Source organism: Ailuropoda melanoleuca, chromosome 5 (genome assembly GCF_002007445.2).
Source record: "Ailuropoda melanoleuca isolate Jingjing chromosome 5, ASM200744v2, whole genome shotgun sequence".
Taxonomy (NCBI): Eukaryota; Metazoa; Chordata; class Mammalia; order Carnivora; family Ursidae; genus Ailuropoda; species Ailuropoda melanoleuca.
The window spans coordinates 56,846,532-56,873,582 of record NC_048222.1 but is presented as its reverse complement, the minus strand read 5'-3'; the positions used below and the strand labels follow the sequence as shown (position 1 = coordinate 56,873,582).

At 39.7% G+C, this 27,051-nt stretch overlaps 2 protein-coding genes across 3 annotated transcripts in view; one reads left to right on the top strand and one right to left on the bottom strand.

Annotated features, from left to right (window-relative positions):
- SHC4 (SHC adaptor protein 4) overlaps window positions 1-27,051 on the bottom strand; it is a 136,061-nt gene that overhangs the window by 33,044 nt on the left and 75,966 nt on the right. For both annotated transcript variants that reach the window (XM_034661005.1, XM_002917545.4), the window contains exons 5-9: window positions 21,512-21,565; window positions 17,395-17,446; window positions 8,274-8,397; window positions 6,569-6,740; window positions 3,642-3,702 (exon numbers count right to left, since the gene is read on the bottom strand). In XM_034661005.1, the coding sequence (XP_034516896.1) occupies window positions 3,642-3,702; window positions 6,569-6,740; window positions 8,274-8,397; window positions 17,395-17,446; window positions 21,512-21,565 (463 nt within the window). The remainder of the gene's footprint in view (window positions 1-3,641; window positions 3,703-6,568; window positions 6,741-8,273; window positions 8,398-17,394; window positions 17,447-21,511; window positions 21,566-27,051) is intronic.
- EID1 (EP300 interacting inhibitor of differentiation 1) lies at window positions 25,037-26,747 on the top strand. The gene has a single exon (XM_002917546.4). It carries the CDS (start codon window positions 25,117-25,119, stop codon window positions 25,690-25,692), a length of 576 nt encoding a protein of 191 aa, XP_002917592.1. The 5' UTR covers window positions 25,037-25,116; the 3' UTR covers window positions 25,693-26,747.

Sequence of the window (27,051 nt, the reverse complement as noted above, 5' to 3'; positions counted from 1 at the left end):
TATATACTTTAAGTATCAAAGATTTTAAGTGCAAACCTTTACGGTTTGTGGGAATTTAACGTCTTTTTGATTCAAAGTATCTTATTTCCATTTTAACTTGAAGGTCAGGAAAACATTATTCTATTTTGCTAATTAATTTTTTCCATAAGGGAACTTAATGGTAGGGATAGGTATCTTTTAGAAGTCTGGTGATAAATATAATTAACTTATTCAACAACCAGAAGCCTACTGCAGTATTTATAATTCACTGAAATGCAAGTTTTAAGTCAGTATTTGAATAAATAAATGTCTTAGGAAGAAAAAAGCCAAACCTTATTGAAAATATTTGTATAGGTGTCTCTCAAATGCTTATGTATAAATCTCTAGGAAGAGCCATAAAAAAATATGTATTTGCTATTCTGGCAACTGCTATTAATTTCCTCACTGGTCAAGAATTTCAGAACAGCTTTTAAACATATGCCCAAGTAGTCATAGGCAGGCCCCAAGCTAGGAACACCTGATTTCTGGGTGTCTGTGAATGAATGGATACCATAGTAGTGAAGTCCTTCCTACCACAATAGGAGTGGCCTTAATTGTTGTGGCCCCTGGGCAGGTGTTGAGTTCTTCTATCCCTCTATGGCTTTAGTGGCTGAGATCTAGAGAGACGGTTTCCTAGCATTCTGGCTCCTCGCTGGAACTTTGAACCCGGTCTTCTAAGGGAACAATGTCATAGCTCTGTGATTTTCAGGGGAAGAAAGTATCCAGCTGGAGGACTTTTTCCAAACTGCAAACACCATCTCTCACCTCCCCAAGATTCTGAAAGGTTCCCAGTTATGAACTGTTACCTCAAGGCCACCACAAGGAAGGTAGCTCTGTACTGGTTCCAGACTATCCTACAGCTGGAGTGCAACTGGAGAACAGGCACTTGCAAGAGAATCTTCTATCGTATTTGTTATTCCAAAATATGCATTTAAGCTCTACTACAGGCAAACCAGAATAGAAAAACATGGTGCACTTGTCTAGGAGATAGCCATCATGGCTCAAATTAATTCTGGAATCAACTAATTCTGGAAAAGTATATCCCAGGCTCCAAATAAAGTCTGTTCAACAAGCTTGGATCTGATTATATTGGCTTAAGGCACATATGAACCATGAAAGAATAAGGGGTTACATTGTTTGTTGGGTTTGAAGGAGAAATAAAACCAAGATAAACAGAAACAATAAATTGGATTCTGTGACAAGGTTACACTTACAAAAAGAAATATCTTGAATAAGATTGAGACAGTACCTCTATATCCATTAGTTCCTTCATAAATGTATGTTTTGGGTTCTTTTTTTTTTAAGATTTTATTTATTTATTTATTCGACAGAGATAGAGACAGCCAGCGAGAGAGGGAACACAAGCAGGGGGATCCCGGAACGCCGGGATCACGCCCTGAGCCGAAGGCAGATGCTTAACCGCTGTGCCACCCAGGCGCCCCTGTTTTGGGGTTCTTGATGGAAAAAAGGAGACCATGCCCCTTTTCTCCAATGGAAGTGCTGTGACTTAGCATATGTTACATCATTCTAGGAATGTTGAGGGTTTTCCTTCAGTGAGTTCCCTTCAGAAGCCAGGTGACTGAGGACAGGAGGACATGCCATGATGACTGTTTAATGGAGACGAGGAGGATGAGCAGGGAAGGGAGGTATTTGTATAGGACCAAAAATTTTGGAGTTCCTTAGGACTCTATCCTAGGTCCAGGACTCTCTCTCCCCCCTGTCCTCTCTCTGTGCAGTGGTCTAGGAAGAGGTCCCAGCACACCAGGAATTCTCATTCCCATTTATACTTTTCTCTCTCTCTCCCTCTCTTGCCCCTCCTTCCCCATATTTTTCTCTGTGCCTGGATAATTCCCACTCATCCCTCAGGTCCTGGTTTGGTTGTTTGCTTGTAGAAAGTTTAGGGAGATCCTCTGTAGCCCCTCAGATTAAGTTAGGTTTCCCTGTTATTTGTTCCCATAACATGCTGGGCTTTGAAACATTCATCCTATTTGCAAGCCTTTGCTTAAGGTGTGTCTTCCTGCTTAAAGTGCAAACAACATGAGCACTGGTTGTGATTCCATTCCTACCACCTTGCATAGTACCAGACCCATAAGAGGTCCTCATAAATAGCCACTGAGTGAAATGTTGTATAAATGAAGAATATATAGAATGAGATGAAATGGGATATGGAGATATTTCCAAGTGAGATTCAGCACAGGCAGGAAATTATTATAATATTACAGGACAGATGTGATATGTTCCTGACTATTAAACCCTTAGGTTAGGGGTTTCCGAGTAAGGGAAAGGAGGGAGAGGGCATAGTTGTAAAAAGACATTTATACTTACCATTAATTTAATTTGTTTTAGTCATATTATTAAAAGTTAGGTTAAAATTGTAAATAACTTTAAAGAATGGCATGGAATTTTAATATCTATCAAAAAGAGCCATATTTTTAGAGAATTAACAATACTGTCTTAGCTCACTACTCTTATGATTTTTGCACAGTAGAGGAAGGTAGTAATCATAGCTGTACCTAAAATGATAAATTTTCATGTATCCCTCCGCATATAAGAAATAATAAAAGTAGGGGTGCTTGGGCGGCTCAGTCAGTTAAGCGTCTGACTCTTGATTTCAGCTCAGGTCATGATCTCAGGGTTGTGAAATCAAGCCCCACATCGGGTAGTCCCGATAGGCAGAGCCTGCTTAGGATTCTCTCTCTCCCTCTCCCTCTGAACCCACCCCTCCACTCTCTTTCTCTCTCTCTCAAAATAATAATAATAATAATAATAATAATAATAATAATAATAATAATAAAATAATTAATAGATTACATTGGCATAATTTCATAAGAAGTATAAAAGCATCCTTAGAAGTGACTACCTTCTAGGTGGCAAGTTCCTGCTAATTTAATTTGAGTCCCTAAGTGTGGTTATCCAACTTTATCTTCCACCACATTATTTATACCATCCAGTTCTCTCCTGCTCTAATGCTGCAAAACTTTGCTTGCCAAAGAAATAAGTACTTTCAATGGTTTATAAGAACTAAATGACTAACTAGCAGTATAACCTTATGAAAACATATTTCCAATCTGATGGTTGACATTCTACATCTGTGATGTGGAAAAGTTGTGTCCAACATCAATTATCACGTGCAGTAATAAGACACTTAATACCCTGGGAAGCGTGGGGTACATGGGCCCCTAATTGGGACTCTCACATTTCAGATTTCTTTTTGTTTTCTGCTTAAAGATTTCATCCTAATCCTAATGGATTTGACATGCATCAATTCTCACATTAGCTTAATGTCTGATATTCTTTGAAGTGGAACTCCCTTGAGTTTTAAGCAGAGAAAGCAGCTTTCCAGGAAGACTTTTCAGGATGTGAAAGCAGTGTAAGACCCCCTAAGGTAGAATGATGGTGTGATAGAGCACACAAACTCGAGGCAAAACCATGAACCTTCCAAGTGACGCACATATGGCATTCTGGGCCTCTCAGAACGTGGGAAGCCTGCAGCCGAAGCATTATGTGTTTGGTTATATACACCTGCCTTCCCCATAAAGAATTTAAGAGCCAGGGCCACACAGAGCCATATAACTTGCAAGGAATAAGGAGAGTGGCAGATGGGGAAGGACAATTGTACCTACCTATTGCCTGGTTTTGTTCTAAACAGTTCTCATACACGCTGCTGAACTTGGAGTTCCCAGGCTGCACAAACAACAAATTGTGAAACATTTACAAACGTAGTATACAGTCATACTTTCAAAAAACAAACAGAACAAACAACACTAGTAATGCTCCCAGGAGACTACAGCAGACAACTTCACTTTCTGACACAGGAAGTGTCTGACAGGAAACTGAGATTTTGGGTAGGGAGCATAGACTCCTATGACGGTGCATTCCTTGGGGGCTGCAGAGGTGGGTCCGAAGTGGGGAGTCATAAAGGCTGCCAACGTAAGGCTTATATCCTGAGGGCTACTGCTTTTGCTTGAGAGGTCCCATTCCAAGACTCAATCCGAGTCTCAGCCAGAAAGTGTGATTTCCAGGACACGTGTATAAGCACTCAGTATTTAGCAAACCTCTATCTAACAGTGACAGACTGGAGCCCTACTCTACTCAGGTTTATGCCAGGCTCACTTTTCATCCTTGAAAATCCCATCCACCAAAGGGTTGCAATGATCCCATAGACAGACAGACAGACAGACAGATAGATAGATAGATAGATAGATAGATAGGTGTCTTCAATAATGGAATGAGATCACTGATGCCTTTGAGAAGGGCCATATCTATCCTTCAGAAAGATTAATCTGGCAGTACCATGCAGAAGGGTTTGGGGGAATGAAATTGGAGACAAGGAAGGGGTTTTCAGAATTATCTGGGCAAGTGAAGACAAGAATTTAGAAAGGTGCAATAGGAATGTGGGAGACTGGGTAGATTCAAAAGATTTCATGGTAGAACCCTAGGTCCTGAAGACTGAGTTGATATGGAGCCCAAAGTGTGAGAAAAACAAAAGACTGCAGATTAATGAAAGAACTGAAGTGCCATTAATAAACATGAGTAAATCAGTAGAGGAATCTGGTCTGGAGTCAAGGAGAAAATGGTGAGTTCACTCTTAACACAAGCAATGCAATGCTTATGGCATTATAACTGGAGAGATAGGTAATGGCTGAAAACAGAGAAGCTGGAGGAGTGTGTACACAGATAGCATACCAGAGGAGAAACCAAGGGCAAGACTAAAGACAGAGAGAAGGTGGTAAAGGCAGAGGATTAATTTGCAGGGGAGGGAGTGGAAGAAAATAAGGTATAAAAAGAGAAGATGTTATAGCAGCATTATCAACAATAGCCAAACTATGGAGAAAGTCCAAATGTTCATCATCTGATAGAATGGATAAAGAAAATGTGGCTCACATACACACAATGGAATATTACTCAGCCATCAAAAAGAATGAAATCTTCCCATTTGCAATGATGTGGATGGAGCTAGAGTGTATGATGCTAAGTGAAATAAGTCAGTCAGAGAAAGACAAATACCATATGATCTCACTTACATGTGGAATTTAAGAAAGAAATCAGATGAGCATATGGGAAGGCAGCGGGGGAGGAAGAAAAGAGGAAAATAAGCCATAAGTGACTTCTAATGACAGAGAACATACTGAAGGTTGATGGAGGGAGGTGGATGGGGGATGGGCTAGATGGGTGCTTGGTGTTAAGGAGGGCGCTTGTCGCGATGAGCACTGGATGTTGTATGTAAGTGATGGATCACTGAATTCTAGTCCAGTAACCAATACTGCACTGTATGTTAACTAACAAAATTTAAATTTAAAAGAAAATACCAAAAAAAAAAAGAAAGAAAATGTAACTTCCTTTGAAATATACCAAAAATAAGATGTGTTGATGGATGATAGACAGCTACATAGGATGACAGGGCAAATCTAGTGAAATATTAATTCTAGTTAATTGTAGACTCTAGGGGTGCCTGGGTGGCTCAGTCGTTAAGCGTCTGCCTTTGGCTCAGAGCGTGATCCCGGAGTCCTGGGATTGAGCCCTGCATCGGGCTCCTCTGCTGGGAGCCTGCTTCTTCCTCTCCCACTTCCCCTGCTTGTGTTTCCTCTCTCGCTGCTTTTCTCTCTCTGTCAAATAAATAAATAAAATCTTTAAAAAAAAATTGTAGACTCTAGATGGTGAGTGTATGAGTGTTCACTGTATAATTCTTTCAGTTTTTCCGTATGTTTGAAAACATTCGTAATAAAATGTTGGAAAATATGAAAAAAAGTGAAAAAAAGCAACTAGAGGTGAGGGATAAGAATGAGACAACAGAACTGCTTTAGAAGATAACAGAAGAGGTCTAAAAAAAAAAAGGAAGAGGCAGCCTACAGGTACCAAATTTTGTAGACAGATTTGGAATATTGGAGAAGAAAATTTAATTAGCAATTAAACCATCGGTGACCAAAACACCACCGGTGACCACTGTAAAGGTCATTCCTATCAAGTTCTCAAGCAGAATTCAGATCTTAGAAATGTAGTGCTGCTGTGAAAACTGGGACAGAGACAACGTTCTCTAGAAGGTTGTGGGTAAAAGGAAGATGAGAATGAGGTGAGACATTATGAGTTGGTCGGAGGAGTCCAAATTTATTTGCAGACGGAAGAGAGACAACTGGTAGGCAAAGAGAAAATAAGATCGAGACAGGAGTTGATGGACAAAACCAAGGCAGAGGGTTGGAAGGAGGGGATGGGATCAGGAGCTCAGGGGCAGGATTGGCTGTGGAGGCAGCTAAGGACGAGCAGCAAGAACAGAGAACGACTGGAGATGGGAAGGGTGACGTTGAGCGTCACATGTTGGGCCGCCCTGGTCCTCCCAGTGAAGGGAGGTGTGAAGTCATCCACGTAGCCGAGGTCAGGGATTCGGAGTAAAAATCATCTAGTGTAGGCTCCAACAGTGATTCATTCTCTGGCTCTGTATTGAGGGGGAAGATTCTTTCTCTAAACTAGCACTTGGAAACTCTCAAATTAAACTCTCTAGAGGCAAGGACAGAATCACATTGCTAAGTTCCGGTAACAATAAAACCTCACTTACCAAATAGCACAACTTCTCACACCGTATGGGGCAGTAAGCCATTTGCTCTGTGGCTTGGACTTTGATCCGCACATCAGAAACACCACCTGTCGGTGGCTGCTTCCCGGGGATTTCGTTGTAGTACTCGTGGTCTTCTCTTTCCTCAGTGGGACCATCAACGGGCATCTCCTCACTGTAAGGGAAAAAAGAATCCCCAAGAGGCTTGGCGGGAATTCAAATGCTGTAGGGGAGGCAGAGGGATGAGAACCATGCAAATCATCCTGCAAAACTTCGCATTCATGTTTTAAGTTTATAGCTGCTCTTAAATGATGTCAAACATCTGGATGGAAGCAACCAGATGGTTGAGTTGCTTAGCTTTCCACAGACAATTAAAGTAGGCTGAGCCAACAAAAAGTGCCAAGGGTGATGCTTTTGTGTCTCCTCCCAATGATTAAGAAACACACACACACACACATCCACATACATGCATAGGAACTCTCTGAATGTAAGTTATTTTTGCCAGGAGGGTATAAAAATAAAGTTTTCCTATCTTCAGCACGCTTTGACTGTACCATTTAGGAAATGTTTTGCTAAAAAAAAAAAAAAATTACATATTGGGCAGAGGGCCTGGTCCAGTTTATTAAACCAAGATGAAAAAAATAAGAGCTCTGGCCAGCTATCTTGTCTGCACAAATCTGGAGGAGTATACGGGATTCATAAAGAAAAATTAGAACCATATGTGGCAAGTGGGTAGATTTATGTAAACATGCATTGTTTTAAAAATTGAAACAGGACACACACACACACAAAAAAACCAAACAGCTTTTCTTCCAAATTGGAATTAGTAAAAGTTTCTTATGAAAAAGAATAAATCAAGTCCTTTTGAATTGAACTGATTCCACTAACAACCCACACAATTTTGTTGGGTTCACTACATGTCAACAAAATGATAGCACTAAGATGTAAGTGTGATCCTGGGAAAAATTCAACATCAAGGCCTCCTAGTAACCCCCCCTCCTTTGCTATTCCAGAACACCTTATAAAAGGAGATCTCCAAACCCGGTGTTTGCTGATACACAAAATAACTAATTGGGAGAGGAGTGCATTTAAAAGTGGCCAAGAGTGGGTTTTGTCTCTCGGCTGTGAAGTCTACAAGCCAGAGGCCTCACTGCACTCCATACATGCTAGAGTCTGTCAGGCCTGAAGGGCTCAGCTCTCCTTACGGACTCTCCATGCCTCAGAGGGAACAACCTGATCCTTGGGTCACATCACCTTCCAGCCCTCCCACACGTTAGCTGGAGCGCCTCTATTCACATTGCAAATCAGCAAACTAATTCCTGCTATAGACATTTAATTCTTACTATTTTGCTCTTCATTCTTGATTTTTTTTTTAGTAGTATGCAAGGGATCTGGGACTGAAACAATTCTGAGAAATGTATTCATGTCTGTTATTTTGATACTACTTAATTCATAGCTCTGTATGATAGCAGAAAAATGGGGCATACCCTTTCTTACTTTGAGTGTCTCCTTTAATTTTGATACAAAGCAAGAAGAAATATCTGGACAAATATAAATGGAAGAAAAGTAGAAAATGCCATTACGCGTTTGTACTGAAACTGCCTATTTGTAAGAAAAGAAATGACTCATTTTGTTAGTTTGAAAATTCATTTTAAAATAAAACAAAATAAATACAGTAAGTCAAATAATTATAGAATGCTTGGCTGACCTTTCACAAGAAGTATTCAAAGAAGGATTTTTCAAATACTGTTTAAACCGGAGTTCAAAAGCCTGCCCTATGGTGCTTATGACATCTTGGGCCATTCCGCTGCGGCATTCCAGTATGTGACAGGCTGCAGGAGGATGCACAAAAACAAACAAAAACACTGTAATAAATTCTCAGCAAGAAGAGGTTATATAAAGTTAAAATATTTCCAGAACATGAACTTTGAATTGAGTAAAAGGGAGCAGGTTTACAAGCTCTCTTCAGCTCTCAAGCGGCAGAAAAGAGTATCTCCCATCTCATATGCATCAAAGAGAAGAAACATTCATATTTTACATTTAAATATCTCAGAACATGGACAAATTGTGGTCTCAAGACAGGTTTTTTGGGCCCACATTTTTGTAAAACCAGACTGACCTTAACCAATAACATGACTCGTGTTCAATGTCAGCTCTAGAATTCAGTACGGGAGATGCTGAGGGCAGCAATCTGACAGGAAGATGAGGCTCGTACTGTCGTCTTTGCGTTGTATTTTGTCTTTGCAAAACTATAACTTTCCAAACCTCCCCCTGCCCCTCACACCCCCGCTCCCCTCAAAGTGGGGGATGAGCTGCTGGTGAAGATAAGAGCTTTATAATACCCTTTGCCCTGTCATTGCTACTATAAAGCAGTGATGGTGTGGTAATCCCTGTCTTCAAAATCCGACTGAAGAACTATCCCCATCAAGCATCAGAAAGAAGATTAAAAAACAAACAAACAAGATTTTGTGACGATGACCAGAAGATATTAAAATTTTTATTAGATACTTTCTCTGAGAAGCAGCTACTGGGAAGGGGAAATTTGCACAAGTAATTTAAAGAAATAAATCATGAAGGGTGCAGCTGACAGAATATCAGAAATGAACAAATCTGCCGCTGCTATGTGAAAATAGGAGCTGATGTTCAGGGACTATAAGTTCACCTCCCACCAGATGGAGTATCATTCTTGCTTTGGTGAGAGGATGGGGTCCTACTCACGGCCTTGCAAGATGGAGATTTAATTGAAATGCAAGTGTCATAAGGACAGCTTAGATAGAGTCCTGAGGATAACTTTAATATGGAGGCAGTAAGTCCCAGGAGAAATAAAATTTTTAAAAAAATACATTGGTTTGTATAGCTTGAAGAATGGAGGGATGAGAAAAAGCTCTGCTAACAGTTACATATATACAAAAATGCTGTAAAAATTGCTAGCTATTCTTTAAGAATAGAAAGGCTTAAGCGAGTACATGAGCAATTAGAATAGATGCCTGGGAAGCTTCATGGATCTCGGGAACTGTGAAACCACCGCTGGGATGCACTACTTAAAGGGACCTCAGGAGAGGAGAGAGAGTTGTCTTTATAGAATGATTTAACTGTGCTGACTTGGAAGCGTGATTTTATGCTTGCATTGTCCTGGAAAGGATTTTTTATCTATTTAGAGTTAAAGGCAATTCATTTACATCTGATAGAATTTGCAGAGCCTATACCAGCATGTAATAGCAGAACCTAAAAGTGTTTGTTTTCTTAGCCTTATGTTAATACTTATCTCAAGGAATCTCAGATCATTCTCATTCCAGAACTAACTTGACATTCATTTAAAGGATTTAAATATGATATGGTGCCTCAGTACCGCTGTTGGTTGAGCATCTGACTTTTGGTTTCAGCTCAGCTCATGATGTTGGGGTCATGAGATCGAGCCTCCTGTCAAGCACGAAGGTCGGGCTCCATACTGAGCTCGAGCCTGCTTGGGATTCTCTCTCCCTCCCCCTCTCCCCCTCCTGCTTGTGCTTGCTCTCTAAAATTAATAAAGTTTTTTAAAAAATAATAAAATAAAGGATTTAAAAGAAATTTTTAAAAGGCATGTGTTTGTGTGTGTCCGTGGGGGGGAGGGCATGGTTTTACAAAATCAAACAATGCCGAGGTGTCAAATCTATAGAAAATTTATCATTACCATTTCTTATAAGGTTGCCCCTTTAAAGAAGCAACTTGGATCCTGATATAGACTTAGGAGCTAATTCTAGTTTCAAAACCCAATTAAGAATGTCTATAAATGTATATCCTTTCTACAAAAGGAAAATGTTTGCTTTATCTTTAAACTGTAATTTTAAATTGCTCTTTTTCTCTGCAGTAGCTTCACACATGACCAACACATAGGTGTTTAAAAAATTGTGTTGATTGAATACATATTGGTTTTCCTGAATCGCATCAATAATTCTAGTGTGAGAAGTTGTCTTCAGTTGCATTGAAGTGACACCTGCAGTGAGCCCCATAATGAGGCAGGTGCTTGCAGACATTGAGTGGTACGAATCACAGCTTGCTGCTCTTGGAGATATCCTTAAACCTACAAAGTGCCCTTGGAAAGTGCCCTCCAGTTGAGCAAAGAGAAGTTGTATTACCTTATGATAAGAAAAGGCAGTTCACTTGAATTCCTTTGTTTTTCATCTCATAAATTTCTGGCCCAATTAAAAATAAATTCAAGATCAGAAATCCTATCAAAATACAGAAAATGATTTTTTAAATTTTATTTTTTCTTAGGTTCAACAAGGTGAAGATAAGGAAGATATTGAGAGAGACAGGAAATTCAAACATGTACGAACACACGTACACACAAAGGAAAATGACAGTGTCTTCCTTTAAAGGGATGAGATAACAAGAACACCTGAAAAAACTCCATGGAATGATTCAAGTTCAATTTCCAATTATGCCCCAATCTGTGTGACCCTGAACAAGTCACTTGGCAGTAATATCCTCACCTGCCGAGACAGGGCCTTGGTGATCTTTGACGTCCCTTGTTGCTTTATAGAGATCCTAAGCTCCCTCTGTCACAGCAGCGTAAGCCTTCTGAGGCACAGGCATGTGGGTTCTTGTGGCACACGGGTACTCAGGAAGGAAGGAAACAACCAAACCCACCACATCGTCTCACATACTTCTAAAGTGCTTTCACTTCTCTCAACTCTTCTGATTCTGATACTCTGAGCATTTGGTCCTGTTCCTGGGCTGATGCTACCAACATGCTCTGCTCTGCTTGAGATAATCTTACTCTTGTGAGAAGATTGAATAGAAAACAAACAGCAATGCCCGTCACCATGAAAGGAATGACACTGGGCAAAAAGGTTGACCCTGGGCAGATATCCTGTGCAGCCTCCCTGCCTTCAGCGAACACACATAGTGCTGCTGTTGCTATTCACAGACATGCTGCTCTGTAAAAACTGTCTTGGTTCCTTCTGAGGTTGGTCATGGGCCAGAATACGGACGGGCTTTGAATCACATACAAATATGCCCAATTCCCAGGGTTGGACCCATCTGTAAAAGCTTGGATAAGCAGACAGGTTGGCCAAGAATTGACCATTAGCTAAATTAAAGAATTTAATTAAAGAATTTAGCTAATGGGAAGAAAGAAAGACAAGCATATAAAAAGTCCCAATTGCTAAAAAAGAATGTGGCTTTCCAATGATACGATAACTTCGCATGGAGGCTTGAGATGGACTCAGATGCAAATATGGGTTCTTTTCATTCCATCTATAGCCAGACAGACCCATAACTCTACCTTTGGGTATCAAGTACTGTATTAAGGAGGATTTTTAAAAATCTTAGATTCATATTCTTCAATTTTTTTCATTTGGTTTCCTAATTGGATATTCATGGACAAGAGGCTGAGAACTATCATTAGAGGATAAAAGGCCCTTCTTTACTAGCTTAATATTTATTTTTAATATAACTAGACCAGGGTTTTTTGGGTTTTTTTTTTTTTTTTTTTTTTTTTTTTGGTTTTGTTTCTGTTTTTTGTCTTTTTAATAAACCAGAAATTCAAAAATGCAGCATCTCAGGTCAACCACCAGATGGCGCTGTAGTACTGAAGCAAGGAGTCCTGCACTACCAGGAAAAAACCAGCCCCAAGAAGCAAGCTAGCAGTCAGTCCATAGTCACCTGATGTCACCAGGGCAGTTGTGCACAGATTTTATAACCACAACCATAAATATAAATAAATAGGTTAATTTAAATTGTTTTTACAGTCATTTTAAAAAATCTTTTTAACTTTCTTCAGAGACTCAGAACCACGAGCTTCCTGTACCCAGGTAAACTGGGGCCTCTTCACATACTGGATTCAGAGAAAATATTTAAACCTTCTGGGCTACTACACATCTGGAGCGAGAGGTGAGGAGAATACGGATTTCCTATTCACAGCAATTACAGGGGCAAGCCGTATTAGTCACTAATTAAACTCAAAACATTCTTAGGGTAACTTGCCTTTTCTACAGAAAAGGCCTTTTATAAAATGCGGAGTTCACCAAAAGGTCCTAGCCAAGACGGAAAAAAGCGACCACAGCCCTGACTTGAATATACTTATGCTAAAAGTGAATCAAACAAATAAGAGGCAGTGGGAACACTGAGGAATCTTAGCCTGGAGCCTGGGTTTCCTCTGACTGTGGGTTATGCTCTCCTCAACCCTGGAGTCTGCCTTCCTCCTGCCCTGTACTCTGACCATTGATACTGTGCTTGGGGGTGGGGGGCAATGGCCTGTTCACTGCCCGACTAAAAAGCATTTTCCCCCCTTCACTTCCCCTAACTCCTTTTCAGGATGTGGCATTCTGAGGTGTCTTATTCTGGGATGACTTCTCCCAGAGAAATGTGCTCTTTCTCCTTCTTAGATGATTTTCTCTCTTCCCCCTGACTACTCCTCTGGCTCTATACTGTCTCCTCTGACTTCTACTCCCTGAGACCCTCAGCCCTCTCCTTTCCAGGTTCCTCCTTCGGTGGTCTTGCTTACTCTTAGGGCTATGAGTTACAGTTTTTCCAAATGTGCACCTGAAGGCCTGGTCTCTATCTCTCTGTCTCCCCAACCCCCCACACTCNCTCCCCTCTCTTTCCCCCTCCCCCACCCTGAGCCTCTCCTGCCTGAACATTCCCCCCAGATGAACCAAACTCACTAGCTAATTCTGTAACATCTTTCTGGTTTCACTATTTTCTTTCTTTATTCAAGGATTTAGAACATTTTTTTCTTTTTACAAATATAATAAATATTCACTGTAGGATTTTTAGAAAATAAGGCACCAAGAAAAAAAAAATTATGTAAGCCTCACCACCTAAAGATAACGGCTATTAATATTTTGGCATCTTTTTCTTTCCAATCTTTTTTCTAAGTATATCTACCTCCAAAAAAATCACCTGGGGTCATATTATGCACATAGTTCACAATCTGCTTTTTCACTTAACAACATCATCCACATTTTCCCCATGTCATTATTTATTCTTCTGTAACACTAGTTTTAAATTGCTGCATAGTAGATGCTATGGATTCATTTACATAATTTGTTATTTATGAATATTGAAATTGTGTTGTCTATTATATAAATAATATACGACAATAATTTTTATTGCTTAATCTTTGTGCACGTCCTAATTATTTCCTTAGAAGTTAAATTGCAGGTTCAAAAGTATTTACCTTTTTAAGTCTTTGGATGCAAACTGTCAACTTACTCTCCAAAACACTGGGATCCACAATCCTACTGGCATTGTTAACAATAACTACTACTTTTAAACCTCATTTTACCTTTTTTCAATATTTGATATTTGACGAAGAAATACGGTATCTAATGATAATTTGATTGCTAACAAGGTAGCTAGTAAACTTGTACAATTTTTTAAATGTTTCTTGGTGCCTTGCAATGTTCTTTCGTAAAGGTGTGCTGAGGACCTGGGAGTTGATTCACTTGCTCATTAGCTGACTGAGCTTAGGAAAACAATCTCCCTTTTCTCGATGCCAATGTTTGTTTTTATAATAAAGGAATAAATTAATACCAACCTCAGAGGGTTGCTGTAAGGATGAAATGAGACAATGCCTGCCATGTGGTGAACATGTAATAAATGATAGATTTTTTCCCCATTTCTCTAATGGATTGTCTTTTTCCCAATTTGTAATAATCCCTGTTTCTTTAATGACAACACTACTCCATATCACACAGGGTAATAATAATAGCTACCATTTATTATATACTTACTACGAGCCACATATTGAGATATTTGCATCGTATATAATATCTCATTAAGTCCTCAGGAACATCTAATTTCAATTTCTTCAACAACCTTCCTATCTAAATTGTTGCCAAGTTCCATTAGATCACAGATGTGTCCAAACCGTTCCTTCCTTCCCCCAGCGTAATGTAAACAGTACCATTCCTGCCTGGGATTAATGAGATGTCCTCCAAATTGGACTCTACAATTCCAGACTGTTTTCTGCCATATGGTATCACTTTCACAGATACAAATGCCAGAAAATTTATCATTTTGCAATTTCAGTAAAATGGCAGAAGCCAGCATAATTGCTATAAAGCTCAAAATCCTCAATGGCTCCCAGTGACCTTTTGGTCAGCATTCAAAGCCCTCTACAATCTGTTTCTGGCCTAGCTTTTCAGCCATGGCTCCCCTACTTCTATTCCTTCCCTTTTCTTCAACCCCATCTTTACACACATACTCACACACCACCCAAACACAAGGCCCTAAGCTCTCATTACAGGGCTCTTGCAACGAGGCCTAGATTCATTTCTCCCGTGAATCCTGACTAAGCACCTGCTGTGTCCCACACGCTGTTGTCCTGGCCTCCCTCCTTCTCCATGCATCTCCAATACGCTGCGTTTCTCTCTCCCACTAAATGATGAGCCCAGGCTGGCCAGGAATTGTTTGTCTTCCACAATGATTAGCTCAGCCCCTTTTATATTAGCATGTAATTCATAATTATTTGTGGGCTTGAAAGCTGTGTCAGCACCTCTGTGCACAAATTAAAGCCCAGGGACTCAGGTGAGGGGAAGGGATTTGACACTAGAGGGGTGTGCAAGCAGGGGCTATGCTGACAAAAGAGTGGCTTCTCACAGAAGTTTCTATAACTAAGATAAATAAGAAAGGGAAGGGGGAGACTAGAAAAGGAGCAATAAGGATGAGGAGACGCTAACTTTTAATCCAGGAAAATTACCCTGTTTCTTTTTTTTTTTTTTTAAGATTTATTTATTTTAGAGAGAGTGCACAGGGGGAGGGGCAAAAGGAGAGGGAGAGAGAGAGAATCTCAAGCAGACTCCCCACTGAGCATGGAGCCTGATGCAGATCTCATGACCCGAGATCATGACCTGAGCAGAAATCAAGAGTCAGATGCTTTAACAGACAGGCACCCAGAAAATTACCCTATGCTTCTAAATCATCTTCTAGGTAGACCCATCTCCCCTTTAGAGAAGAAAGTGTGCAATTGGCCTCAGTCTTTGAACTCACCACCGTTCACAGAAGAGCAATGACATGCCTGCGCTAGTCCATGACAGATGGCCAAGTTACCAAACATCTAGACTCCCTGATCTATTCGTTCTTCCTTTCACCCTGTCCTTTCAGGTTAAGAGAAAAGGCTTTGTTGTTCAGAGCCCTTCCCCAAAATAGCCTGCAGTTATTCTTTTGGGAAACTCAGGCTTAATTAAAAGAGGTTGCTCTCTTCTGGTGTCTTTTGTTGTGTTCCATTCCTACACCCCCACTCCCCTTCACTAGTTCCTGTCTCTCCTACTCATCGTTGATGGTTATCCATTCTTCATTGTATGGTTTACAATGAGTCAGTTTCAATGGAGTATTGCTTAGATCTCATCACCTGTTTCTTCTTTTCCATCTCACTGAGGCATGTTCGTTTGGCAAGCATTTGCTGAGCATTTACTATGTGCCCGGTCCTGTGTTAGCAGCTGGTCCTCATCATTTCCTTTTTGACTATCATAATAGCTTCCAAATAGACCTCTCTGCCTTAAGTTTCTGTCTGAATCGATCATATTCCCAAATCAATCTTCCCAAAGCTCTGCTTTGCGGAGAGCATTCTCTACCCATTTGCTCAAAGATGGGTCCCTACTTGTCAGCTCTATCCTATCTGCCCTCTAGATGTCTTTTACACTTTTTTTCTCCATACCCAATCTGCATCCTAGTAAATATATTCTATTCTTTTGCCCCCCCCACATGCCATATACACTTCCACCTCTTTGTTTTATAGCTCTTTGAATTTCCAAATTCTACTTCACGTGCATTTAATAAATGTGTTGGGGCAAACTCTATCCCTGGGGTGGCAGAAGATGCTGCCCTAATAGGTTCTGGTTAAGGAGAAGAAGCAACCTAAGACTCAACCCTAATAGGAGTCTGAATGTCCCAGAATCAGGGATGAGAAGCAACACTAACCACGTCTGTCTAAAGAGGTCCAATGACCTAAGAAACTTCAGGCCCTTATCCCAAAGTTTCACTGGGAGATGTGTGTACTTAGGCAACCTTGCTAAATCCTGGGATGAGAGATCCAATCAACTTACTCTTCCATTCACTGAGACACTCAACAAAGTAGTTATTTTTATTGCAACACCTATGTGCCTGGCTTTTTGATGAGTGCTTTGGAAACAACAGTGAATAAGGTAAACAGGCTCCTGCCCTCATGGAGCTTTCAAAAGGAAGGACAGATGTGAAACACATCAACAAATGAGTAAATAAAATAACAAAAATGTGGGCTAAGCGTTACTAAGAAGAGAAATAAAGTAATATGATGCAGCAGGGTGGGATATCCTACTGGAGACAGGAGGTGCTATCAGTCAAAGGAGGTCTCTCTGAAGAAGAGACATTCAAGCTGAGATCCAAGAATGAGAAGAAGCCAAACACTCAAAGTGACATGCCAGACTCTTTGAACAACAAACGCACAGGCTCAACACACATACACACACACACAAACACACAAACACACTTGCAGAGACTGACGCAGGCCAATAATCTCACTGGCCTGGGTCTTCTGTGTAATTCATTCATTCATTGGGGATGTGGCAGCCAGCCTCTTCTATTGTCACCAGAACAGCTTCTCTTTTGATTATACAAATAGATAATAAGGCTTTTGGTATAAGGGTCCCTCAAATGACTGGGATTTAAATCCCAACTATTCATTTTTTCTACTTTGTCCTGCTAGCAGGGCTATTTGTTTCCAATGCAAATTCACATAATATTTCTAGAACCCAATACAGCACTCTGGTGACCCTCATCACTCTGTCTATTGAAGAGAACTGCTTGTTACTTTTTAAGGTGCTATATACCAGCTCTTAAGAAAATCTAGAAATTTCTTTCCATACCTCGTTGATTAACTGGATCTTTAGCTACGTAGGCAACATAGTCTGTAGTATCCTATTAAAAAAAAAAAGGAAAATGATTGCATTTAAAATGAATGGATTGTACTGTTGAAAGATAAGAGTACACTTAGGACATGATACTGAGGTAAGGACTTAAATACAAATGCTTCTACTTAAAGAGAAAAGAAAAGCATCCTAGGAGAGAACATAAACACACACTGCATAGTTTAGCCATTGTGGAGTCCACAGCCTCTGTCCCTTGGAGAGAGAAGTTGGAAATCAAAAATTTAGAGGCAGATTTAGTGATATTTATTCACCAAGAATAAAAAGGAATCTAGATAGGGAATATGTTAGGACATACATTCTTTAAAAATGGTTAGGAACCATGACTGTCTCCTGTGTTGAAAGGTGAAATACCAGGGTTTATGCCATCACAAAAGAGTCATAAACCAGGAGGTGGTGCCATGATTTCCCAGTTGTCCAAAGAGACACCATCTATGTCGGAAAATAAGTCAATTACAGAGACACATTGGGTTTTGTGGTTGTTAGTTTGCTTGTGTGTGATGCAAGTTAACTTAAGAAATAACAAAACAAAAAATACAAAGCATTTACTTGATCATTATCTAGAAAGGAAAAATCATTTTTGAAAAAGAGAACCCACGAAAAATCTAAGGAGTTCAAAAAGGTGTGTGGCTGACTTTGCAAAAACAAACAAAAAGCCACTTGGTAATTCTGACTTTTATTGAAACAGTAAACTGATGAGTGATAAGATTTTAATAATTAAAGATGCTTTTTGTTATCTCAGTTCTCAGGGAAAAAAAAATACACACAATGCCATTTGCAGATTAGAAGTATGACTCTCCAGAGGGAAGATGCAATCAACTGGCAGGAAATAAAAGCCCAAGTATAATACCCTCAAGGACAATCACTTAATAACCCTCAGGGAAACATGAGGGAAGCAGATCTCAGGGTCAGCATAACTTGTCTTCAGTTATTTTAAAAAATAACAAGCACCTAAATAAATTTATCTTATGCTAAGAGATAAAAGGTTTGAAATATCTTGTAAATAAATAAGGTCAGATCTATGAGCTTTGTTTCACATGAATTTAGAAGCAAAGCCACAAGTGCTGGGGGCTTGGCTGCTATTTATAAAGTCGAAGAGACGGCAGGATGCCAGCAACGCTGTCTGGTGCATTAGATGATGGGAAAGAGGCTGTGGGACCTCATCCTCCAAACAGTCTCCAACGGTCTTGTAGTTCTAAAATCCTATAACTGGAAATATCTGGGAGAATCTAAAAAATGTTAAAAGCAAGCCACAAAGAATGGAAAAAATATAAGAAAATATATTTGTGACATACTTATAATGCCTTTTTCTAAAGGAGAAAGTATATAAAGATAAAGCAGCATTACCAAGAACTGTCTTCAGGGCTGACAGGAGGAAGACAAGTAAATTGTCTTCAAGAAGAGAGTAAAGGTAAGGGTGAGCAAAGGTCAAGAGGTAAAGAAGAACAGTCAGTATTTCTTAAATGTGGAAGGAAATCTGGTAAAAAGAAAGGTACGACACTGGGCCATGGAGACTTTTCGCATCTTACACCCAGGTAGCCGTGAAGTTGTAAATGATCTCAGGGAGTGTCCTAAACAAAGCTAGGGCCCCGTGCTAGCAATAGTGGTGACAGCTATCTCCCATCACACTGTGCCAGGCACAGTGCTAGCAGCTTACGTGCATCAATTCACTTCATTCTCACTACGCTGTGAGGCAAGGGTGATCATTCCCCATTTTATAGATGAGGAGCCCGAAGCTAGGAGAGGTTAAATAAGTCAAGTCTCACTGACTCCAAAGCCTGGCATTTCATCAGGGGGACCTGAAGGCCAATGTTTGTGGTCACTCCAGTTTTCTGTTTTAATTTAAATAGCAGGCTTTCTGCCCCAGCTGTAGAGAGCAGAGGGATCCCACTCAAATCGGTAGGTACAAACTTCCCCACAGCGCTACAAATTCTTTACCATTTGCTTTTGGTAAGGACAGTGCTTTGGTGGGTTGACAGTTAAAGAACTCAAGGCACATGAGGACAATCTAAAGAGAATTAGGGTTCTGGAGAACTGTGATAGACCTCATGCGGGCTTGCCTAGGGTAAATGATGATTTGCATATCGACGCTAAAATGACAGCAACCCTTGGAAACACCTATAATTATTTTTTTGACACTTCACTTATAGAACTCATTACTTGAATGATTTAAGGAAAGTATTCGAGTTCCTTTATGGATGACTGAGCTATAATGGGTTAGGAAGAGAAGAGACAATGCTGGCCTTTTCAGGCTAGACTCAGTCAACTCTCTCTGCTACAAAACATATCCCTTTATTGTCACTGTCCAGGCCAGATGACGAGGCTGGCTGGGAGTTCAGGTTCAGTACTGGGCCCACAATGCTGCTGCTACATGCTAGGCACCTCGCATGCCCCCTGGGCACCTCGCATGCCCCCTGTTTGCTAACAAATCCACAATTAGCCATCTGCAGAATCTCTGGGGAAGACGGAGACCTCTTAAAATCTGGTTTACGTATTAATTAAATGGTAGCACCATGGAACTAATATATATTCATTTGAAAATAACTATACCCAAAATTGAAAAAGGAGACAATACAGAAGCCAAAAGGGAAAATTAAATGTCCATTAATAAAAGAAAAAAAAACACAATGATTTGAGGTCCTATAAATACTGCTTTTCTTCCATATGCTTCAAGTAAGTTCTGAAGACAGGCTGTTTAGGTCTGACATGTTTGAATATTTTGAGTCACTGGTAGCTAAGGTGAAGACAAGTAATTACTGAAATGCTTCAAAGAATAGGGTAACTTAAATAGCACTTAACTATATATTTCATATGCAAAAAAGTTACACCAACAACCAACTGAAGAAAGTTGCTTACTTTAGATGCCAGTAAGGGAAGTGATGATTACAACAAAGTAACTTCAGAACTTTATTTCCTTTTAGGATAGACAATACTTTTTCCTTTTTAATATTTAACATAGAGGTCAAAACTTTGCAGTGACATCAGCCACCAGATTTAGTTTCTACTACTGTTCCATACCTTTCTTAGATTTCTGAGCTCTATGTCCTATCATTTATGACCCTCCATTTGATTCCTCAGTTGGAAGTGAGAAACTAAATATGGTGGATAGAAAAGAAACAACTATTATACTGGATTTTATTCCCTCATTTCTGAAGGATACAATCTTTAATAATAAATGCTCAGCAGGAAAAAAGGTAATACATTGTCAGTAAGAACAAGGTCTACATTTGCTCCCCGTACGTTTTCTTGATCTTACTGATGTTCAATCCTTACAAAAATCAAACTAAGTCCTCTTCTAGCTTCTATATGTTTGCAGGGAGAAGAAAAATATCACAATATCATGGAGCTGCAAAATCGTCCTTCTACTCCCTCAGTTCAAACAGATGTGTTTCTTGGTCAGTCACAGGCTTCCTAATTTCAATGTGTCTCTCCTTTCGCTCTAGTTCAGAAGTGGTGGAGTAGGGAGTCAGGGAACGGCCCTCCAGTCTGTCAAGTAGGCTTGGAGAGCGAGCACTTGCTCAGTCTCCCACAATTCATGGGAAATGAACACCCTGTGGCCTCTAGGGAGGAAGGAACTACAGTTCTCTCCTGCTAGCTAAGTGTTCCCTCCATGGGCTGCTGCAAACCTGGTTGCTCATTTTAGATTAGATTTAGTTGCCTTGGTTGACAGCCAGAGTGGCAACTAGGCTTCCCCTCGTATGCCAAATCCAATTGCTTAATAGGATCTGCCTGGAACTCTGGGATAAGAAGAATGCCAAGGGAGGACTGGCAACACATGTATGACATATTTGTTTTTCATGACTTAGATGGTACTTACAAGAAGAGTCTCAGATGGTAACTCCATGACTCACAATATAACAGAGTATTATTAGTTCATCTACTACTAATCCAAATATTTTAAAAATCAGTAATAGAAAATATTTTGTCAAAGCCAAATCTTTGTACATAGCTATTCACAATTGTAATAAAACATTGGAAAAGATATGTAGTGGCTAACATGCTTTACATGGAAGGTCTTTTAACTCTTTTAAAAAGACTTTCATGGGTCCATACTTACAGGATCCCCTCCAGAGGCAAATGAAATAGACTGCATATGATGATTTGCAATAATCTGTAAAACACAAACAGGAATTAAGCATGTATGATGCTACAAATTAATTATGCCTAGTTACATACAATCTAACAGTAACAGACATACAGTTGTGTTCTGTTTTTGCCTGCTCAGCATCCCTTTGGAAACTACTCCATCCCCATTCTGTAATAATCTCATGAGGTTCAAGTAGGTTTGACATGCCTGTCTCACTGCCCCTCTCCTTATGGCTGGACTGGTGCTCCATGACTAGCCCATCAGAAAACACCATCCCTCTGGATAAAACAAAGTCAATCAATATCATGGGGAGGAACTGAAATGGATAATAGGAAAGAATGCACCTCCCTCTGCCATTAAGGGCCTTAGTTTAAGTCCAAGGCTTCTGGGAGCCATCTTTTGCTGACATGTGGGAAAAGCCTGATGGAAAAATGAAGCTTTCCCTCTGGAGAATATCAGAGCTGAGAGTTAAAAAAATAAATAAATCTGGTGGTTAACATTTAGTCCATCACTTCAACCAATACATTTCCCCCCTTTCTCTTTATCTTTTTATGCATTTTTTCTATTTTATTTATTTTTATATAAGCTAATTTGAATTGGGTTTCAGTCATTTACCACCAAAAGCATATTAAGGCCCTAACATTAAGATTTTCAATTTGAAGTAGACTATCCAAGTGAACTGCATTGGTTAGCCAGGAAGACGATCTCTTTCACTGAAGAGTTTAGGCGTGCTTGTTTGGAAACCACAGTGTAATGACCAATTTACAGAGAAGTATTTGTCATACTGTTTTGAAGGTTCATTGAAATACCAACTGTGCATCAATTGGCTAATCTCATCTTTAGAATTGTTTAACCTAATCTATATATGGTTCTGTTACATAAGATGGCCAAGCGATTCTACTCTTAGATGTATTCCAACAGAATTGTGAAAATACATGCCCCAAAGATCTCAAGAAAGATAACTACTGCCCTGTTTGTAATAGCCCCAAACTGGAAACAACCCCAATGATGATCACTGTGATAGTCAAACAATGGACTGCTATGTAGCAAAGAACATATTTCTTGGGCAAAAGAAGCTAGACACAAAGAACATACACGGCATGGTTTAATTTCTATAAAGTTCAAAAACAAGCAAAAATATTTTATTCTGTTTGAAATCAGGATGGTGGCAATAGTGTGGCAAAGGAAGAGAAAGCAAATGGTTTTCTGGGATCCTGCAAATGGTGTTTCTCGATCTGGGTAGTGATTACACAAATATGTACATTTTGTAGTAACCAAGCTGCAGACTTAGAACTTGTGCACTTTTCTATATTTATGTTTTCTATATTTCAGTTAAAAGCGATTACTAAAAACAAATCAATATACAAAGATCCACTGTCATTGCCACATACCAGCAATAGCTCATCAGATACTGTATTGTGCTGAGGGGTATATTTTACAAGAGTACCTAAGTATAAAACTAGTATGAATCATGTAGGGCTTTTTAAAGAACTTTTTTGAAGGGTATAAATAAGACACAAACAAGCAGAAAGATATATATCACTTCTATGGATGAGAAGACAATATTATAAAGATGTCAATTCTCCCCCAAATTAATCTGTAAATTCCACACAACTCCAATAAAAATTCCACCTATGTCATTCAGGTAACATTTCAAGCTACTTCTAAAATTCACATGGAAGAACAAATGTGCAAAGAGCTAAGGCAATTTTTTCAATAACAAAGAGAGAAGAGTCTCCTTACTAGCAAGACCTACTATAAACCTGTAGAAATTCACTTGAATACAAAGTCTAAAAACAAACTCACACATTCATTGTCTTTTAGTCTATGACAAATGTGTCACCAAACAGCCAACAAAAGGACAGTGATTAAATTAGTGGAGTTGGTGGAATTAGCTGAATATATGTAAAAAAATATATAAATAAATCCTGTCCTCATAGTATTTCCAGAAATAAGTGTCTTATCCATAAAAGATCTATCCAAATATTAGAAGACAAATAAAAAATTATGCTTGTGATCTGTGAAGTAGGAAAATCCATCTTAATAGAAAGAAAAAGACATATAGAAAAAAAAACCCTTCAATTTGATTACAGGAAAACTCATTTTAAAACTTTTGTATAAAAAAAAAAAGACCCCTGAAATGGGACAAATAACAACAGGGAGGGAGAATATTTGCAACATGTAAAACAAAGTATTCATATAGTTTGTAAGAAATTCCTACAAATCAATAACAAAAAGAAATAAACGAATAATAAGACCAGTTAATTTTCTTAAGTAACACAAATGTTCAATAAACATATTGAAAAATACTCAATCTCCAAGAAATCAAGGCTATGGAAAATAAAACAGGATATCATTAAATTGATAAAACTGCTCAACAAAACCATGTGTGGCAAGGATATTCTCAAACGCTGCTGAGGAGAGCTTAAATTTGTGCAGCAATCTTGGAGAACAGTTTGACACTATGTATTAAAACTAAAGTATGCATACCCTATAATTATGCCTTTCCACTTCTAGGTTATTTATTCTAGAGAAACATTGGCGCATATGGATGTCATTTACCCATTACCTATAGTTACCCATTTACCCACACCCATAATATCGAAAAATCGGAAATTATTTGTGCATAGTTAGATCAACTATAGTATAGCTATACACATGAAATGCTACATGGAAAAAAAAAAGATTCGTCTATGTATACTAACAAAGCTAAATCTTCAAGACATTGCTGAGGGGTTTTTTGTTTTGTAATTTGAAGACAGTTATGTAAGACATGCCAAAAAAAAAAAAAAAACCCACAACAACAAACCCACACACAAAATACGATTTTTCCCGNCCCCCCCCCCCCCCCCCCGTTCTGGGATCGAGCCCCACATCAGGCTCCTCAGCTGGGAGCCTGCTTCTTCCTCTCCTACTCCCCCTGCCTGTGTCCCCTCTCTCGCTGGCTGTATCTCTGTCAAGTAAATAAATTAAAAAAAAAAAAATCTAAAAACAAGAAGATAGATAATATGTTTATTTGTGAATTAAACTTTTTTTAAAATGGGAAAAACAGAAGAGCTGAATGGATCAGTTCTTAGAATGTTCATCTGTGGCTGGGAACACTGTGTGATTTGGAGGTGTGGATTTAGAAGTCCTAAGAGCATAGATAAAAGGTAGTTAAAACCCTGGAACAGACGCGATTGCCTGGGGTGGGAGGATGAGGAGCGGGAGGGGAGAGCGGGAGGGGGAAGGAGCGGGGAGGAAGAGTAAACGTTGTTACAGAGGCCAAGTAAAGTATTTTCAAGTTTACAGCATCATAAACAGCGGAACGGTTAAGCAAAGCGGAGATTAAGTAACTCTCTTAAACGCAGTGTCTAGCTACGGAGTTTGAAAGGACGGAAACCTGGACCACCGCGGCCTGCGGCAAAGCGAGCAGCTCCCGCCCGAGGGGGACGCCAAACGGGAGGCGGTGTTTGGGGGTCGCGCAAACGCACAGGGTCACGCAAGCGCACGCCGTTTGCGCACGCGCAGAACCGCTCAGCCGCGTAGCTCCGATTTTGCAAAAACGAATTGCGAGAGGTTGAGCTGCTTGTACAATGTCGGAAATGAACGAGCTGTCCGAGCTCTATGAAGAAAGCAATGACCTGCAGATGGATGTGATGCCTGGCGAGGGTGACCTTCCACAGATGGAGGTAGGCAGCGGGAGCCGGGAGCCATCCCTGAATCCCTCCCGCAACGGGGCCCCGCCACAGATCGAGGAGGAAGGCCCAATGGAGGAGGAGGCGGCCCAGCCAATGGCGGAGCCGCAGGGGGAACGAGGCCTTGCTAACCGGCCCAGCCCTGGAGAGCAGCCAGGCCAGCTCGCGGGCCCTGACTTCGAGAGCGAGGACGAGGGCGAGGAATTTGATGACTGGGAGGACGACTATGATTATCCGGAAGAGGAGCAGCTGAGTGGTGCAGGCTACAGAGTATCAGCGGCCCTTGAAGAAGCCAATAAGATGTTTCTGAGAACATCCAGAGCAAGGGAAGCAGCCCTGGATGGCGGGTTTCAAATGCATTATGAGAAGACCCCGTTTGATCAGTTGGCTTTTATCGAAGAGCTTTTTTCTCTTATGGTTGTCAATCGCCTGACCGAAGAACTCGGCTGTGATGAGATTATTGATAGAGAGTAATTAAATGCTGTTAGAAGAGGAGGAAACTACTTGAGGAGAGACCCAACATTCCACTGTCTTTTGGGTTCATTCCAGATCTTACCGTGCCAATGAAAAATTGATCTTCAAAAAAATTTTTTTGTTGTTTTGCAGAATAGAATAGGGCAGTGACTGCAGAGTTATGAAAAAGAATTGTTAAGGAAGAAGAAAAAACATCTTAGGACTGTGGAAATCAGAAATCTGTTTTCGGGAATGTTCCTGAAACACCTGTGGCTTTGACTTTGTTATCGATCCAGATTATTTTCCTTGCATTGGGGAAAATACCTTTCACATTTCACTGTAAGGAATGGTTTTGCAAGAATAAGTTACGACCAAGACAGACTACCAATACAAGACAAGTTACATGAGAAAATGTAACTAATACATCCAATTTAGGACACAAGATGTCTGAATCATTTGGACTGAAAGTCTACTGAAAGAACTCTGAAGATTCCACTTTGTGGTCTGTTCAAGCCAGTGCTCAAAGGCTAAATTTTTAGAGTAAAATAAATTGGGTATTCTGCAGTATCCCCAAAAGATAAGCAAACCCAAAAAGAAAGATGTATCGCGTTTCTAGAGCATCTGAAATTTTGTTTGTACATGTATCTCGATCATTTATAAAGCTACTGTGATCTATAATTCAAGAAAATTAGTTGTCTTACCATTTTTAAAACGCAAAAATTAAGACATCCATAATAAAATTTCAAATTTAGACATTACAGTGTGTGTGAAAGTAAACTATTTCCAGTAGTCTTACCTACTAGAGAAATTGTTTTACTTGCTCTATTTAACTTTACAGGTGAAAGACTTTGGTTGAACTTCATAACATCGGAACTGTTAAAGTGAAAATGTCAAGTAAAAGGAAAGCCCTACATCTAAAAAAAGACTGAACAATTATGCCCTCAACCTTTAAAAGTTTTAAACCTGCCCAGAAATCCACCTCAGTATCTGAAGTTTCCCTCTGTCTCCTCCTCTAATTAAGCTTGTTATTGGTTATGCACCAGCATTCAAGATAATAAAGTTTCTTGTTCTGTGTATTTTGTTTGTTTGGCCAATAGTATTGTTCACATACTTTAAACACTACTTTTTATTGTGTTGCACTATTTTATCTTACTATCGAAACCACTTTATGATTTAAATTTAACCACTATTTATAAGGGAAGGTGTTCCACCTTCAAATACCTGATTTATAAATTAACTTGTGTATATTAAACTCGGCAAGTTCCTATAAAAGAATTTGCCAGCCTGAGAAAACCTGTCCTATTAGTGAGAATGTTGCTGTGGTTACTAAGGTTCTGAAATTGTATAAAAATAATAATGTCAGAAAGCTGTGCCCGGTAA